The sequence below is a fragment of the Antechinus flavipes genome, chromosome 5, assembly GCF_016432865.1.
Source record: "Antechinus flavipes isolate AdamAnt ecotype Samford, QLD, Australia chromosome 5, AdamAnt_v2, whole genome shotgun sequence".
In the NCBI taxonomy this organism is placed as follows: domain Eukaryota; kingdom Metazoa; phylum Chordata; class Mammalia; order Dasyuromorphia; family Dasyuridae; genus Antechinus; species Antechinus flavipes.
In genome coordinates this window covers 9830378-9846000 of record NC_067402.1, presented here as the reverse complement: position 1 = coordinate 9846000, position 15623 = coordinate 9830378, and the positions used below count along the sequence as shown (strand labels likewise).

Sequence of the window (15623 nt, the reverse complement as noted above, 5' to 3'; positions counted from 1 at the left end):
GACGTGACGTGGATGATAATTCAGTAAAAGAGATCAAGGAATGGTCAAATAAGGTAGAAGGAGAATCAAGAGCACATTGTCATAGAAAACTCAAAGTAAAAGGCTATGTAGAAAAGAGAAGGTGGCTAATCATTTGAGGTAGAACATAGAGTTCCAGGACAAGGAATGAGAAAGTGTCTTTAAATTTGGTGATTAAGAATTTTTCTGTGAATGATCAAAGGATATGAACAGACAAGTTTCAGACAAAGAAATTAAAATCATTTTTGGTCATTTGAAAAGATGTTCTAAATAACTATTGATCAGAGAAAAGCAAATTAAGATAACTCCTATATACATCTCCAGGAAAAAAAAATAATGATAAATGTTGGAGGGGATGTGCAGTTGTGAATGGATCCAAGCATACAAGAGAATCATATGAAACTATGTGTACTCTTTGATCCAGCAGTGTCTCTCCACTTAGTCATTATCCCAAAGAAATGAGAAAAAAGGAAAAGGGACTCGCAAAAATATTTGTGGCAACCCTTTTTGGGTTTTTTTAAAATTATTATAGCTTTTTATTTACAAGATATATTCATGGGCAATTTTTCAGCATTGACAATTGCAAAACCTTTTGTTCCAACTTTTTCCCTCCTTCCCCCCACCCCTTCTCCCAGATGGCAGGTTGACCAATACTTGTTAAATATGTTAAAGTATAAGTTAAATACAATATAAGTATATATGTCCAAACAGTTATTTTGCTGCACAAAAAGAATCAGACTTTGAAATAGTGTACAATTAGCCTGTGAAGGAAATCAAAAATGCAGGTGGACAAAAATAGAGGGACTGGGAATTCTATGTAATGGTTCTTAGTCATCTCCCAGAATTCTTTCACCAGGTGTAGCTGGTTCAGTTTATTACTGCTCTATTGGAACTGATTTGGTTCATCTCATTGTTGAAGAGGGCCACGTCCATCAGAATTGATCATCATATAGTGTTGTTGTCAAAGTGTATAATGATCTCCTGGTTCTGCTCATTTCACTCAGCATCGGTTCATCTAAGTCTCTCCAGACCTTTCTGAAATCCTCCTACTGGTAATTTCTTACCAAACAATAATATTCCATAATATTCATATACCACAGCTATTCAGCCATTCTCCCACCGATGGGCATCCACTCAGTTTCCAGTTTCTGGCCACTACAAAAAGGGCTGCCACAGTGCTCCAGTTACAGGATATGAATGTAATGGAATATTGTTGCTTTATGAATGTAATGGAATATTATTGCTTTATAAGAACTGATTAGCAGGATGATTTCAGAAAAGCCTGGAGAGACTTACATGAACTGATGGTAAAGGAAGCGAGTAGAACCAAGAGAACATCGTACACAGCAACAGCAAGATGACATGATGATTAACTCTGATCAATGGCTCTTTTCAACAAAGAGAGGATTCATATGAATTCCACTAGGCTTGTGATAGAGAGAGCCATCTGCATCCAGGACTATGGGGACTGAATGTGGATCACAACATAGTATTTTTACCTTTTTGTGGTTATTTTTTTGCCTTTTCTTTCTCTTTTTTTTGCTTTCTGATCTGATTTTTCTTCTGCAGCATGATAACAGTTGAAATATGTAAAGAAGAACTACACATGTTTAAAACATTTTGGATTACTTGCTGTTTAGAGGAGGAAGTTGGAGAAGAGAGAGAGAGAGAAATTTGGAACACAAGGCTTTGCAAGGATAGATGTTGAAAATTATCTTTGCATACATTTTGAAAATAAAAAGCTATTATTAAAAAAAGAAATTATCTGTGCTTTGGCATTATAGTGGAGTGAAAAGAGAATAGGTCTTGGAGCCAGAAGATCTCATCTCTAGCCCTGCCTCTAACACAGACTGGCTGTATGATCCTGAGTGAGTCACTTCACCAAGTGAGTATTCTGGCAACTCTATAAAGTCTATTAAGTTACATATTCCTTTCCCAATAAGGAAGCACCGAGAAATGGGAGCTCAGAAAAAAAGAAGCATATTTTGTCTGAGAACTAACAAATTTTCGACAATCTGTGGCTGCCCCTGGTCACTTTTCCCTGATGGGCTAAGATATTACAGATAAGTAGAAATGTGTGGCTAGTTCTTTAGCAAAATCAGAAACCCCATTCAATTAAAATGGATGAGATGGAATCAAGAAAAAGAAAATACATTATTTTATGCCATGTTTTCTGCACTGGATTTGTACAGGGAACTCCCAGAGAAGAATGTCCTCTACCAATGGCAACCAGCAGTTGCTCTATCACTTTCAGTCTTAGAGAAATGCCATTGAAATGGCCAGTTGCACTGTTGTAATTGTTGTTGCTTCTACTGTTCAGTTATTTAAATCATATCTAACTCTTTGTGATTCCATTTAGAATTTTCTCGGCAAAGATATTGCAGAGATTTGGCATTTCCTGTTCCAGCTCATTTTACAGATGAGGAAACTGAGGCAAACAACATTAAGTAATTTGCTTGGATCATATAGCTAGTAAAGGTTTGAGGACAGATTTGAATTATGAAGATGAGTCTTCTGAATCCAGGCTCGGAGTTCAATCCACTGTACTTAGCTCTTTCCCAATTGGACTACTCCATAACTAGATTACAACATAGGGAAAAAATTAATGATAATTATTTTTAAAGGCTATAAAGGAACATCTTTAAGTGTTCACTTTAAAATACTTGTAGCCTGCAGCCAAATTTTGACACAAAAAAGTTGATCTTCTGCATCCTTACTTATTCAGACACAACAATGATCATATGATGCACACAATGGATTCCTCAAATGATGAGAATACACCCCGTCCCTCTCCTCTTCATTCTCCATCTTGTGCTTGTCATGGTAATGTAGCTAGCCTCTTATCACTTTCTAAACAGGTGTAAAAACATCTATTTTACTTTTTTCTGTTATTATTAGCTTTCCAATTTACTCTTGTTTTTTAATTTAAAAAAGTAAATAAACAACAGCTACAAAAACCTAACAAGTCAGGGCAGTGATGGCTAATTTTTTTTTAGTTCCACCCCTGGCCACATTAGCTCTTATGGGGCCAAAACACCCCTAAGTGGGCACATCCATCTTGGAAGAGTGATGCTGCTTAATCTCTCCATAGAATGTCCAACAGGGATTTTCAATCACAGAACTCAGCAAGTTCCTCTCCTCCTTCTTACTTCACTGTCAATTTCTCAGGCACTAAAGGGTATTTCATAAGCTCAAGGAAGCACCAAACTGTTCCCATGCTGCCATCTAGTTAGATGACTCTAGAAAATACATTTATGGAGTTTGATTTAACCTCAGGTGTTCAAAACTCTTCTGGGTTAGAGGCCATGAGAACAGGGAGAGCCCACTCTTGTCACTGGAGATCGGAGTTTATTCAAGAAATAATCTACTTAAGTGCATCCCACTGGAGGAGTGCCCTCAACTTTCTCCCTTCTGCTCACCTTCTCTACATACTCCTAACCAATTTCCTTTTTGCTCAGCTTCTACTCTTTTCTCCAATCTCTTCCCTCTCCCCAACTTTCCTTCCTTCAGTTCTAGAACCATGAACTCTTCCATTGTCCTAGGAGGGACACAGCAGCCATCATCCCAACACATTTCTGGAACAAAGAATTCCTTCCTGACCACTATTGCTCCAATTATACTGTTTCTCACATTAAAATGTCAATTCCTTAAGCACAAGTTGTATCTGCTTTTTATTTTTATTAGTGGTAGCAGGATCCCCAGCCCCAAGCCTAGCGATTTGTACACAATTAATTCTCTTTCCTTCACTTTTTTATGTATGCATGAATCCCATCCCTTTCTCTGAATGCCTTACAATTTGTCATGTCTCTTCCTAACATGTGGACTCAATACAAGTGATGGCACGCTAACCACCTGGCTTATAGGTTTTGGGGGGAATTCTTGATAAATCTTCAATTTAGACATTAGTCCAAGGCACAGCAATAAGACTCTCTTTCCTCCCTCTCCTCCCTTTGATACAAGTTAGGATTTCACTGGCATGGAGAGCCCACAGTGAAGAAGAGCCCTCTCGGGTGCCGACTGCCCTCCATCCACTCAGCGCCCTCTGGACACCATTCCCTCGGCCAGCAGCAGTCGTCTGCTCTTTTCTTACCTCACACTTGCTCAGGAGCCCCGTTTCTTGCAGACGTGACCAGATGCTCTGGATTCTCCCAGCGTGCTCGGGATGAAGGGCAGAGCGGCCGCAGATGCACTGGTGTTTCAGCATCAGAGCGTCGTACACCACGCCTTCCACAGGGAAAGAACACAACAACCACAGATTAAGGGGGCTGGAATTCCAGCAGATATGTATGGGGGATGGGGGAGTGGGCCAAGGAGGGATGTCCCCCCACACACACACACAGTGAAGATCACAGATCCATCTGCAGCCTTAGAGATGGTCAAACACTCGTTTAAGTCCTAGGGCTGAATGCCCTCAGACTAAGGGTCAGGCTGTTTCTGGGCATGTTTGTTTTGTTTTGTTCTTATTTTAAGAAGCTTCAGCTAAAATCTAAATCCTTCTAAGGATAGGAATAGAAATGATGATAACTTGTCTGTAGAAAATTTATAATGGGAGGGTTACAACTTCTTACTTATGTCTTATGCCTAAAGACAACCTGGTACAAGGAATAGGAGCCAAGAAAACACCATCCCCAGCTATCAACACAATGGGACTGGAAATGACCATTCTGAGAAACTGAGGGGAGTGACCAAGCTCAGCTCCAAAGAAGCACTGGGAGAAGGCAGCTCTCCTTACTCCTTCCTGGAGGTGGGGAACCAAGGGTGCACATAACCCTGCATATAGCATCAAGATCTGAAAATATATTGTACAGGTTTGTATATTTTGTTTTCCTGGTTTTCAAGTCTTTGTTATAGGGGGAAGCTCTCTCAGAGGACTGAAGGGAGGACTCATTGGAAAATGGGGATGATGGATAAATGAACAAAAATGCAAATATACATTTAAACATATGAATACATATTCACATCGATCTGTACACACAAACAGATGGCAAGATGCCTCTACTTAATATAAAATGGGTATTGCTTCACTCAAAAAAAAAAAAAAAGAAAATTAAAAAGCTGATTTTGTTTTACATTTATTGAATTGAATAAGTTTTTTAAAAATTATTCCATTAAGTTTTTAGTGAAAATTCCTATTCAAAACTACTCCTGAGAAGCTCTAATTCAAAGGGAAGAACTTTTTAAATGCAGAGAGATCCTGCCCTCTTAGAATGTCCTGAAGGACATTTTCTTTTCCCACGGATACTTTTATAAATCTGGGGTATATTCTTCTGGGGTAAGACGAGGAGGCACTAGGATTGATCCCTGGAAATAATAAAGCCACATTTAAGAATGACATGTCTTTTGAAGTCCCTTCTGTTAAGTTTTCTTGATTAGAAAAATACTTAAAATAGTAGCAACAATGCTACAATCTTTCAGAACTAATTCATAAAAATAATCATAGTATAAATTTATGTTATAATTTATCATAATAAAGCCCTTTAAACACATCAGTCCTCAAGTTAGCCCTTTGGGGAAGGTAATTGAAAATATTATTCCCATTTTATTGATGAAGAAACTGAGGTTTTAGGGCAAAGTTGCAAAATGAGAAAAAGACAAAACTAAAATTCAAACATAAGAACGGGGTATGGAATAATATTAAAGAGCAATTGTAAAATGTTAACAATTGTAGGGACATCCAGGATCCTTACTACCCAAAGGCCCCAAAGTCTCATCAAAATTGTTACTTTTCTAGAAAGGAGTAAAAAAAAAAAACTAAAATAAAAAGATTGATGACTTATTGTTCCCATTCTGTAAATGTCCTGTCCCTGAGGCTCTGATACTAATCTCTGAAGAGTCCAGTTCCAGACATGTGCAAGAGGCACTTAGGAAATGGAGAACTTGCCTATTTAATTAGCAGCAACTGCCACAGGATTGACTTTCTGCCTCTTAGTTCACTCCACAAAGCCACAAGAAGGCCAAGTTCAGCACTTACTTTCACGGCAGACCAGAGAAGAGGGGGCTTTCCTGGTTGGTTCTCAGCCTTCGGCCTGTTGGGAGCACTGGATCTGGATATGGGAGGGTTCGAGTGCTGGGCTCGGTGTCGGGGTGGGATGAGGATCACTGAGGGCCTTTTTATTTTTTGCTACATCTTACCTGAATCTTAGTTTAAAAATGGGGCTGGTAACTGATGGCCCCAGATCGATGGGGTTGTCATGGTGATCAAAAGCCTTAATCATGTTGAGTAAATCTTAGGAATGACCAGCTAGCAGGATTTTTTTATATAGAGAACTCAGAGAGCTTTGGTGAATCTATCACTGGGTTTTCAATAAGCACTGAGCTCCTCCAGTGTCTCTGAGACTGTGCGAGGGGCTGAGAAGTAAAATACAAACATCACAGTACTTTCCCTCAAGGAGTTGACAGTCTATAAGGGAAAATAACTGAAATCCATGTCAGAAAACACCCAATGACTCCAAGGGAGGCCTCATTTTACCGGTGAAGAAATTATGGCTCAGGACTGGAAGTGTCTTAATCAGAAATACAAATCTTGAAAGTGTCTGAAAAGGGATTAGAACCCAGCTAAACCTAGTCATTTAGAGGAGGCAGGAACTAGCAGCTGGGGGATGGAAAGACAGAGTAGAATCTAGAACTAGGGTCAGTCCTCTCACCCTAACACCAAGAAGGATAGTCTTGTTCATTGGGTTCACGTATGTTCCCATTAGGGAGGCCACGATCCTAATGGAGTTTTGCGATTTGGCTGTTTGCGGGCTAAATTGCTGTGACGCTTGCAGCTTTGCATCAGACTCCCTTCCCATCACCATCTAGCAGGGCCGGCTTTACAATCAGACCCTCATATCTTGAAATTATTGCTGAGTATCTGGTATTCTTAATAGAAATTCCAGGAAGCCCCATAAACTTTGGGGAGGGAGGAATTAAGATGAAGGGATTTCAGGGTCACGACACGTCTAGAAGGCCAAGAGCCAGGGACTCGTCTGGATGAAGTCTCGAGAACATGCCAACAGAGAGAGCAGGGCATCCCTCCCAGCCCCAGGGGGTCCCTCTCATTAGGTTTCCTCCTCTCTTTTTCAAAAGCAAGAATGGATGCACTCCATCCCTTCCACGGTTCATCTGGGAATGTTTGCTTCCATTCCTTTTTGTGCCTGAATAATTTCTTGCTGTGTAAACATTATAGGAGCTTCATCCTCCTGAACCTCTGTCAGAAAAAGAACTCAGCCTTTTACAGGTCTTACCTAAACCAAAAAAGGGTTAGACAGAGTCATCTCTGAGGTTACTTCAGGATCTCAAAACCCTAAAACTAGAAAATCCCTTGGAACTTGCCTCATCTGAAGAAAGAAGCCCAACAGCCCAACCATCTATCTGTCTACCCATCTCTCTCTCTCTCTCTCTCTCTCTCTCTCTCTCTCTCTCTCTCTCTCTCTCTCTCTTTCCTTCCTTCCCTCCCTCCCTCCCTCCCTCTCTCTCCTTCCCTCCCTCTTTCCCTCCATCCATCTATCTATCTATCTATCCATCCAACCATCTATCTCTCATCTATCTATCCATCTATCTCTCATCGATTTATCTAAGTATATATTCTTCCATCTAACTAACAATTTCTCTCATCTATTTAAGTGGATATGTATCTATCATCTATTTCTCAGTGCATCTATCCATCCATCCCTCATCTATCCATATATGAATGTATATATATGCATATATATGCTTATGCACACATACATAAATTTATATATTTATGCGTGCATGATGTTTCTCATATATCCATATATCATTAAAATTGATTGCATTGAATTAATAAGTATGAAGAATATATCATATTAAGTTAATAAACATAATAAAACAGATGATCTTTTTTTATTTATCTACATGTTCAGTGGAGGGGGATGATACTGGGACCCTGGGCTGTAATCAGGAAAATTGAATTCCAATTCTGCAGTTTTGCCTCTGACCCTCAACACCTATCTGACTGGGAATTCAGCTCCCTGAGCCTCAGTTTCCTCATCTTTAAAATGTCAGTGTGGAATTCTAAATGCTTCTCCTTCTATAATCATGTGATTCTATGAACTAGAGCCTGCAGTCCCTGAGGAATTCTTGTTAGGAAAGGGTCTGGATACAGACTCATGAAATTAAATAGGTTTGAGAGCAAAAAAAAAAAAAAACCCTCCCTTTTTGCCCGAAATAAAATAAATAATTAAAAATTAATAAAAGCATCAAATTATAAATAAATAATTAAATAGAGAAACAGAAGAACAAACAAATAAATAAAGCCTTTCTTATTAATGGCCACAATCAGGAAGGCAGAAGTCTTTGCCCAAACACCAGATGAAGAAAGCCCCAGCCTCTCTTCTCCTCTTAGACCACTGGTAATTCACTTCCAAAGGTGGCTCCTGGCCAAGTTCCTATTTGGATCAGAGCTTCTAACTTGGGGAAGCCCCAGGCGGACCTGAAAGTGCTCTCCACCATCCAAGGCTTCATAGCAAAGCCATCATGGATTGGTCATAAATCTTTCTCTGCCTCAGTTTTTTCATCCAAAATTTCATCCAAATTTGTTGGGATTATTAGCTGGGTTCTAAGGTCCAGTTATAAATCGACTTCTTGACTTCGGGCATAGCACTGTATCAACAAGGTCACCAGAGCACCCAGTACTAACTAAGGAACCCTGAAATCTCTCTACATTAGGACTCTTCCTTATATTCCCAGTGTCTCCCTACTGAGTAGAGCTGATTCTGGTATCCATACTCCAGATTTAAGACACCTTCCCTTTTAAAACTATAAGAAATAATGTCAAGATATGGGACCAACAGTGGTGTTTAAAAAAAAAATCAAATAAGGGACTTTTCATCATTCTTTAGGCAGAGAAAAGAGCAAAGGCCTCTAGATTTTTCTGCACTCGTTACATTAGGCCTAGAAAAAAGGAGTCCATTAAGGTGCACACGGAAAATGAGCTCTGATATCACGTGCATTATAATAACATGTGGCTTCTGGGGGAAATTGGGGGATGGAGTTAAGCCAGAGCCACATGTAGGTGGCTAGAGCAAAGAGGGTGGATTTCATTTCCTTTGGATTCTGAATAGGAAGGACTGCATGCAAATCTGCCACACGGATATCAGAATTATATATGCTCCTTTATAGACCGATGGATGGATGGATGGATGGATAAATGCATCTGTCAGTTTCAGGGTGATCAGCAGGTGCTAAAGCCCATCCCAAGCATGCGCCTTTAAAAATGTACTGAATGTCTTGTCTGTTAAGTGCTAATAAAGCTAGAGGAACTTGAATGACAAAGGTTGTCCCTGATCATTCTGGATAAATACCAATAATTACCCACGTAGATTTCCTTCTCAATGTCTAATTTATGAAGGCCAAGTGTCTAATACAGCCAAGGATTTACTTTTCATTTAATAAGTGGAAAGGGCATGGGTGGACTTTGGAGCAAAAGAACCTCCGTTTGAATCTTGCCTTGTTCCCATGTGACCCTGAACTTCCCGGAGCCTCAGTTTCCTCCTCTGTAAATTGGGCTAGTTGGGTTAGATGGTCCCTTCTCGCTCTCTGGTGGCTCAGTGACATCAGAATGACCTGGGTCCAAAATCCAACACAGACATACACTACTCTGAGGACCCTAAGCAAGTCCCTCAAGCTCTTCCCATTTAATTTCCTCATCTAGCAAATGGTGATGATGATAACTTTTCCTGGTTGGTGAGAGAATAAAAAATGTCTGCAGAGCAAAACGCCGTATAAATTGTTTCTTCGTCTTTTATCTAAGATCCTCCTGTCTGTGAAATACGAGCGGGCACCAGGATATGCCAGTGGGCACGCCCTGCCTGCATAACTTCAGCCTTCCTAGGGAGGAGCACACAAAACCAAAATCATTCCTCTCCACTCAAAGCGATTCATTGAACCGAATGGTGAGTTCACACTCTATCAGAACAAGAGCCTCTGCTTTCAAGGCCCCTCTTAGGGATCCAGGACAGGGAGGTCCTGAGACAAAAGTCCCCTTTCCCTCTGTATCTATCCCTGTTATATATTTTGGGCCACATTTCATTTCAGTTCTAAGAAAATATAAGATCTCTGAGGGCAGAGACTATTTCATTCTTGGTACACTGGCTATGGCCCTGGATGTGGAGCCAGCAAGAGTTGGCTTTCAGGTCTGATAACTAGTTGCCACTAAAGCCCTTTAGCCTCAGTTTCCACAGCTGTAAAATGGAGACCCCTGCTGAGAGACTCTACTAAGACAGGTCACTTTACGGGCATCGCACAGCCTTGAGCACGATGGCAAGGCCAGCTCTCATTACTGTGAGCGAGCCACCCTGAGCACGTGCTTCAGTGATCTTGGATGGGACTGGCTGATTGTCCAAATGGAACGGCCCTTTCCACAGCACTGTTCTCCGACCACCAGCCTCCCCTCACCCCATCCCACCTCAAGGGAGTCAGTGAGGGGAGGAAGAAAACTCTGGGAATGAAAAGGCATCAGGAAAGCGTCACCCTCCATAACGCTCTCCAACAGACCAAGAAAAGAAAATGTTATCGGGAGGAAACCATCCTCCAGGAGGAGACAGCCACACATGTGGGCCCCGGAGGGCCGGCCTTTAAAACTTAAGCAAACATCTTCGTTGGGAAGGTTGGGAAGGTGGGTAGGGAGGTGCTAAAGGAGAGATCTCTGGCCCTCAGGCAGACATCATTATTTGGTGAGAATGGAAAGACTCACCTGAAAATGAGAAGGGGGGTTGTCTTTCTGGGAAAGGTACCAGGATTCTGAGAGACTCCCCCTCCCCAAAATATATCCCTACATATGGTGAACAAATTCTTCCTACAGACCCCGATGGGGCCAACCAAGAACGCCCGGGAGCCAAGGAATAAGAAGCTTCCACGCTGGCCACACAGAGGCCCTGGGTCATTTGGAACACGTTGGCTGAACTGTTCCGGCCCAGAAACAAGAAGGATCACAGGAAGCGGTTAATGTCGGCAAGGCGGGCGAGGGCCTGGAATGCTGGCTTGTGGTATAGCACATTATAAAGAGGAATTCCTAGGCCGGGTTTGTCAGCGATCGCCATCGAAGCGAAGGAGCTTGGCCTGCCGCTCATCGCCCGTGAATCTCAGATGGTATCGGGGATTAGGCTCAGGATTTCGGGAAAGGTATTTTAGCCTTTGCAGCCATGAAGGACACATGAGGACACAAAGCCACAAAAAAAACCCAAAAAACAATGTCTCACTCTGAATTAAAAAAAAAAAATCCCCCAAAAAAGGAAGTTTGCTAATAGACACACAGGGATTCACTCCCTGACCCACTGAGGTGACATTGGTAAAAAGTGCCCAGAATAATTTCGAGCACACAGTAGGTGCCTAATAAAAGCTTGCTTCTTTCCCTCATTCTCTCCATTCTACAGACAAGGACAAAGTCTCCGAAGGCTAGAGCACCTCGCATCTGGAAGGAAGCCAGGCCCCTCGTTTGGTCAGGAGACTCTCCAACTGACCTAGGTTGGTCCCTGAAAAAGAGACCAGTTTTTGGGACTCCCTCAAGCATGTCCAACATGGAAGGACAGTCCAAAGCTGACACAGACTGTGAGGATGCAGGCTCACCTCCAGGCCACAAGAAGTACCAGGGGGTGAGACTGTGCGTCTCTACAGATTAGGTGGGCACCCAATCGTGCATATGCACGTGTCTGTGTACAGATTTAATCCTGTTCCTTTTATTTCAGGAGAACGACTGTCTGTCATCTCGGATCTAGGGGATGCTCCTGCCTTGGAATCCTTTATCGTGTCCTATAAGACAATGCTGTTTCACTGCTGCTGGATGGAAAGTTTAGCCAAAGGCCCCTTCTCCCCACCAAGTGCCTAGGAAAGGGGGAGGGAAAATGTGTATCAGATCCCCACCAAGTTCTTGTGGCAGGTTTGCTCCTGTGCACCATTCATCGGGAAAGGCTTCTGGAGAGGAAAATACCCCCCTGCCCATAATTACATTTCCCTTTGGAGTCAAGGAGGAAGGCTGAGAGGTGAGTGCCCCTTTCAGCTTGTCCTAATGGCCAGAAGTCAACTCTGTGGAGGAAGAAGGAGGGAAGCTGGCCCTAAGACCTGTAGAAAATGTCAACTAAATGGGGAAAAATGGTTTTTGACATGGATGTTTGGGCTCTTTTCCCCCTTTTCCGAAGGGACCGTGCACCTGTTAATGTAACTGGTATGAGATAACGATTTATGGGGCTATAATAGCTAAGCCCCAGATTTATTAGTTGTGCCAATTGTCTTGTGGCCATCCCAACCTTGTAAAAATGGGGTGAAGGAAGTTCAAGTAGGACCTGCCTGCCCCGGAGGCATCGGGGGCACTTTAAGCGGGGCACTTGGCCCGCCTTGCTAGAGAGAAGTCCTTGGGAGACGTACCAGTCTCAGAGGCACGTTGGAGGCTCGGATCCATCGCTGGACGAGGCACCGTGGGGACCGCGGGGGACGAGCGGGTCCTGGAGATCAGTAGGTGCTGGTCAAAGGCTTCTGCTCCCACGGCTGCCAGCGGAGCTTGGTACGTCGGGAGCGCGTGCCCGGGCTGGGCCTCCAAGAACGGCTGTCCCCGAGAAAACAGCGCGGGAGAGAGGAACACATGGAGAGAAACAGGTCAATAAATGAAGTTCATTAGGTCAGTCCTTATAAATGGCGTGAAGCAGGGGGAGAAAAGAAAAAGAAAACCCAGACCTCATCGATAAATCCATGCAGCAGATGTTTTCCCACTGACAGCCGCAGTCGGCCTCCCCGCCCGCGTGATGGCAGGAAGCCGGCCTGTCCAAACCGAAGCAAAGAAAACACCTTTCTCCTCAGAGGATAAGACGTGACCCCGGCTCCTTTTATATCTTGAGAACAACACCTTGAACTCACTCAATCAATCATCAATCAATCAACGAGAGTCTCTTCCAAACCTACTGTGCTCCAGGCCCGCCAGGCTCCAGACCGCTGGCACAAACAATGGAGGGACGCGGCTTCACTTTTAGATCAGCGAAACCTCCGACCCCGTGAATCCAGTAATAAATGCCGTTAGAGCCAAGGCTGCCTGACCTCTGGCGCTCTGTAAACGGGGGCAGGGAGCTGGGATTTTCTCCGCAAGCTTCTGACAGTTACCCCAGGATAATATTATTCTTTCGGAATTTACGTTTCACCGAATCAGGGATTTAGCCACAAGGCTGACCTGGCCGGGGCAAACGAGCTTGGTCTAGAGACCCAGGCCCGGGGCTCCGCCGACAGCGGGATGGAGGGCAGATCCTGCCGAGCCTGGGAAACATTCTGGGAAGCAGAGAGAACACTTAGGGTGTGGATCCCCAGACCGGGTTTGAGAAGTTGGGACGCTGTCATTCAGTCGTGGCTGATTCTCTATGACTCTTGGTATTTTGGTAACCGGTGGCATCTTGGGAAAGATACCAGGGGAGTTTGCTATTTCCTTCTCTAACTTACATTACAGATAAGGAAACTGAGGCAAACAGGATCAAGCGACTTGCCAGAGTCACGCAGCTGGTGTCTGTAGTCAGATTTGAATCAGAAAGATGAATCTGATTCCAGGACTAGGGCTCTGTCCACTGCAGCATCACCTAGTTGCTCTGTAGTTGAGAAGGCCTGAGTTCAAATCTTACTTCACATGCTAACTATTCTTGACCAGGTCCTTATCACTCTGAGGCTCATTTTCCCATCTGTAACATGGGTATAATAATAGTTTCTCTATCCAGAGTGATTGGGAAAGTCACATAACATCATACATAGACACAAACACACACACACACACACATATACATATATATGTAAAAAAACACAAGCCTTAAAACAATACCCAAACTTTAGCTAGCTAGCTATATAGAGATATATAGAAATAAATATAGATAATACACAAAATACCAAATAATATATATGTATATATATATATATATATATATATATATATAAAACACCAAAGAATATATAAACACAAGCCTTAAAACAATACCCAAAATTTAGCTAGCTAGCTAGATATATAGAGATATAAATATATATAATACACAAAGTACCAAATAATATATATATTATATATATATATATATAATATATGTATATAAAAAGCACCAAAGAATATATAAACACAAGCCTTAAAATAATATCCAGAAGTTAGCTAGCTAGCTGGTTATAGAGGGATTGAAAGTACCAAAGGGCAGAAGGCTTGGATCTGCATCATCAGAAAATACAGTCTTACCACTGAAACCCTTAACTCCTTCTTTCAGACCCTCAGTTTCCTGAAGGGAGCCAATAAAGGAGTAGGCTGAATGAATTCTGAAGTTCCTTCCTATGTTTGATCTGTGGGTCTGGGGTCAGTGATTCCCAGATGAATAAAGTCAATAATTAGGAGTGAATAAACATCTACAAATAAACATTGAAGAATTGGGTATGTCTATGTGTTTGGGGCAGGGAGGTTTCAACATTTTCCAAGCATTTTCAATCTATTATCCACTTCTCAAAATGTTCAGGTCATAGACTATTAATAATGAGAATGGTAATAACAGCTAACACTTTCATGTTGACAACTTTGTTTAAAGTTTATAGATTTCTCATGTAACTCTCTGCAACAACTGTGCCAAAAAAATCCCCATTTTACAGTTGAGGAAACTGAGGTGAGGAATCAAGGCATCATAGAGCTAGAAGGAACTTGAGGAGAACATCACTTCCAGTCCCCTGCCCTTCAGGAAGATTCCGTGTCTAACACAGATGGGCAGATGCTCCATATTGACAAATCTCTGGAAGAGATTCCCAACTTGCACATTTTTATAACCCCAAACTCCAGGAAATTCTTCATTTTGAATAGAATCCCTCAAGCTTCATTTTAAGCTCCTTTCTTCTTGAGGCATGCTTAGTGAAGAAGGAGGACAGCTGGTCAGAGCGCTTAGCTGCATAATCCTTCAAGGTTTTTTATGAGGAAGCTGGATGACTCATATCAACATCCGCCTTTCAGGAACGAGAGAACCGAATAAGGGAAGGTACCCAGCTCAGCCCAATAAAAGCAGCCTTACAAATGGATCTAGCGTGCTGAGGAAAATCCAGTCGAGGGATTCATACTCTTTGGCCTCTTGTGTTTGGGTGTGAGATTCACAGAAGCACACGGAAGCTCCTGCAAATACCTGCCATGGCTTGGGTTCTGCTGCTTGCTCAAAATAGCGAAAATACAAAAGCGCCACTTGCTCCTCCAATAATCCCAGGAGGGGATGCTACAGATAATGCGATACTTGTGATTGGGTGGCTTACACATCTGTTCAGGGGAGACTTGAACCCAAGTCTTTCTAATCCCAACTTCAACTTTCTATCTTTTCCATAGGGACTTTCTCCAGGAATGGATGGTTTCATTTGAGAGATAAGACAAATATAAAAAGGTCTGAAACAAGATACTAAATTGAAAGATTAAAAAAAAATAGTAAGTAAAGGTGGGGAGAGGAGGGGAAAAGAAAGGGAAATTTTACCTGATTTTTTTTAAACATAATAAATCCCCAATTGAACAATTAGGTCCACAATTGCTTATTAGCAACATAACTGCCATGTTCATATCATTAACAGCCAGAGAGAATTATTGTTTGTGTGTGCCCACTGCATACAAGCTTGCGGGGGAGGATATGCAGTGAGGGGCT

The 15623-nt window shown here is 42.2% G+C and overlaps 1 protein-coding gene across 3 annotated transcripts in view; it reads right to left on the bottom strand.

Annotated features, from left to right (window-relative positions):
* HDAC9 (histone deacetylase 9) overlaps nt 1-15623 on the bottom strand; it is an 867097-nt gene that overhangs the window by 259097 nt on the left and 592377 nt on the right. For all 3 annotated transcript variants that reach the window (XM_052000806.1, XM_052000813.1, XM_052000807.1), the window contains 2 exons: nt 12382-12559; nt 4109-4242 (listed from right to left, as the gene is read on the bottom strand). In XM_052000806.1, the coding sequence (XP_051856766.1) occupies nt 4109-4242; nt 12382-12559 (312 nt within the window). The remainder of the gene's footprint in view (nt 1-4108; nt 4243-12381; nt 12560-15623) is intronic.